General features: G+C 36.6%; 1 protein-coding gene across 1 annotated transcript; it reads right to left on the reverse strand.

Annotated features, from left to right (window-relative positions):
- Positions 1-501: 501 nt before the first annotated feature.
- LOC126719357 (receptor-like protein 32) lies at positions 502-2,727 on the reverse strand. Its single transcript, XM_050421925.1, has one exon. The coding sequence runs from the start codon at positions 2,725-2,727 to the stop codon at positions 502-504; it is 2,226 nt and encodes a 741-aa protein (XP_050277882.1).
- Positions 2,728-2,972: the final 245 nt, after the last annotated feature.

Genomic DNA, 2,972 nt, shown 5'->3' on the forward strand with positions numbered 1-2,972 from the left:
TATGCACGTATCTAATGGATTTTGAAGGCACAATTTTACCGTCAACTTGTTATAGGAGAAACAAATTCTTTTCAATTAAAGCTCATTGGCATAGAGTTTGGCCCTTTCGAAATAAATATCTCTTGTTATAAAGTTTATTATTTTGTTATATTGATCCAATATTTTTTTGGGGGTTACTTAATTGGGGGAGGGAGCCAAAGGCTCTTTGTAGCTGAATTGGCACCTCTCCCATGCACAAAGTGCTTGGAGGTCTAGGAGGTCTAGGGGAGAAAGGGTTTGAGTTGCGGGGTTAGTAGCATATTGTAATTATCTCTCAAAAAAAAAAAAAAAAAAGTGGGGAAGGGAGATTCAAATCAAATTTTCCTCCATGGAGAACTAAGCAATGACAATATACTACAAAGTTCTTGACTAAGCCAAGTTTATCTTATTGAACACTTCAATACATTTATTAAAACAACTATAAATCCAAAACAACTACTTACACTAGTCTACTTGCATTCATCATTGAATATGTAGATTCACTCCAAAAGTTCTTGCAAACCAATCTAGCCTCCTTGAGATGATGACATGTCCAATAACCAATCCAACTAGCAGTCCACTAGCATATCCAATCATTACCACTTTCCAATTGAATCCTTCTCCAAAAGATGATTCTTGGCTTGGCCAAAAAGTTGGTGTCTCAATATTTTCACATTTCTTGGACAACGGAAACCCACACAATCTCAAGTTTCCCTCAAATGAGGAATTTTGAAATGTCCCAAACTGTCTACCTTGGGGAATTGGACCTATAAGTTGGTTTTGGGAGAGATTTAAATATGCAAGAAATGTGAGACTTGTTAGTTGCTGAGGGATTTCCCCTAGGAACTTATTTTGAGAGAGATCCAACAACTGGAGCTCAGTTAGGTTCCCAAAGGATGATGGAATAGGACCTGTGAAACTGTTGCTTGATAAGTTGAGTACAATTAACTCCTTGAGATTCCCCATGGTATTTGGAATTTCACCATAAAATCTGTTGTTAGAGAGATCAATAGATATGAAGATGGTCAAGATCTTTACCAACTTCATTTCTATTCCCTTATTCATCACGGTTATTGAGTCTTCATAATAACCTAAGTCATCTCCCATGTACTCTGGTTTTGAATTCATTTTTCCATGGACCATTAACATTGCATTCCAGGTTTTGAAAATTTCTGATGGTAGCCGGCTAGAGAAATTGTTGTGAGAGAGATCAATAACATGCAACTTCGAAAAGCTAACATTGGTATGAGGACCCCGAATGGGACCATAGAATCCATTTGCTCGCAAGATAAGAATTTGCAACTCTGGCAAAGACTCCAACCAAAAGGGGAATATGTCATTCATGTTGTTATTTCCAAGATTCAAAACCTTCAACTTTATACACTTTACCAATGATCGTGGAATCTTCCCTTTTATTTGGTTGCGACTCACATCTAATGTCCTCAAATTCCTCCCTTTTATGAATGTTTTTGGCAATTTTCCTTGAAAGCGATTGCTTCTCATATTCAATACTGCAAGAGAAGTGCTAAACTTACCTAAACATTGTGGAATTTGACCGGTCAGCTGGTTGTTAGATAAATCAAGAACTTGGAGAGAATTTACCTGGCAAATCATTGGAGGGATTCTTCCGGTCAGAGTATTGTTGGAGGCAAAAAAATAGTTTGTAGACAGTGGGGGAATTGGAAGCAATCCTTGCAACATGTTGGAACGCAAGTCTAAATATGCCATATTTTTCCAAGGAAGAACTTTTAAGGGTTGCTCAAAACTGCTCAAAAGGTTAAAAGACAGATTCAATCTCTGCAATGTCTCTTTTCCAACATTCCAAAACCATTTGGGAACTTTGCTTTCAATTTTGTTACTGGAGAGGTCTAAAGAGGCTAATTCATTTTGGGTTTCTAAGAAATCTGGAAATTCACGTAAATTGCAAAAAGACAAATACAACACTTTAAACTTTGGAAGGGAGGAATTGACCTTTCCTTTTGAGATCAACAAATTATTACCTGAAAGAACGAGATATTTAATTCGTTTAAGCTCAAAGAAAATGTTTAGCTCCATCATGCCTTTTACGTTGATTGAAGAAAGGCCTAGAATTTCAAGTTGACTGAAATTAGAGATTGACCTTGGAATTGGTTCATATAATTTGTTTCCACTCAAAAACAAGGCCTGCAATGGGGATGAAGATATGTTTTGGATTTTGAGAGGGCCGGTCAAATGATTTTGGGATAGATATAGGCTAGACAATGAAGTCATTGTAAACAAAGAAGACGGGATGGCTCCACTGAGTGAGCTATAACCCAAGTTGATGTAAGATAATTGAGGAAGTTTACCTATTTCACATGGAATTGGACCTATCAACTGATTTCTTGAGATAACAATATTTTGGAGTTTAGTAAGATTTGTTAGTAAAATTGGGAACCTGCCATCGAAAGTGTTATTTCGAAGGGATAAATATTCCAGTTGAGTAAGATTTCCTAGGAAAGATGGTATTTCCCCATGAAAAAGGTTATTGCTAAGATCTAGATAAATGAGCTTTGCAAGGTTTCCCAATGTAGATGGAAGTTGACCATGAAAAAGGTTATTGCTAAAATCTAGAGAAATGAGCTTTGTAAGGTTTCCCAACGTAGATGGAAGTTGACCATGGAAATTGTTGGATGAGATGGAAAGATGAACAAGCTGAGATAGATTCAAGATAGAATGGAAAATTTCCATTGACAAATTTCCGGATAGAACCAAACCATTCAAAGACTTGAGGTTGCTGATTGCATTGGGAAATTGCTCAGAAAAATTTGTCGTAGGAAGATCCAACCAAATCAAAGACTCAAGGTTGCCGATTGAATTTGGTATTTCCCCAAAAAAGTTTGTTGAGCGAAGATACAAATATTTTAAGGATTTCAGGTTGTTGATTGAATCGGGTAATTCCCCAGAAAAATTTGTCTAGGAAAGATCCAATAGCT

Source organism: Quercus robur, chromosome 3, assembly GCF_932294415.1.
Source record: "Quercus robur chromosome 3, dhQueRobu3.1, whole genome shotgun sequence".
Taxonomy (NCBI): Eukaryota; Viridiplantae; Streptophyta; class Magnoliopsida; order Fagales; family Fagaceae; genus Quercus; species Quercus robur.

What these genes read in the sequence shown, in the direction of transcription:
- LOC126719357 (XM_050421925.1), bottom strand. Translation starts at nt 2,727, where the DNA reads ATGGAAATTTTCCATTCTATCTTGAATCTATCTCAGCTTGTTCATCTT.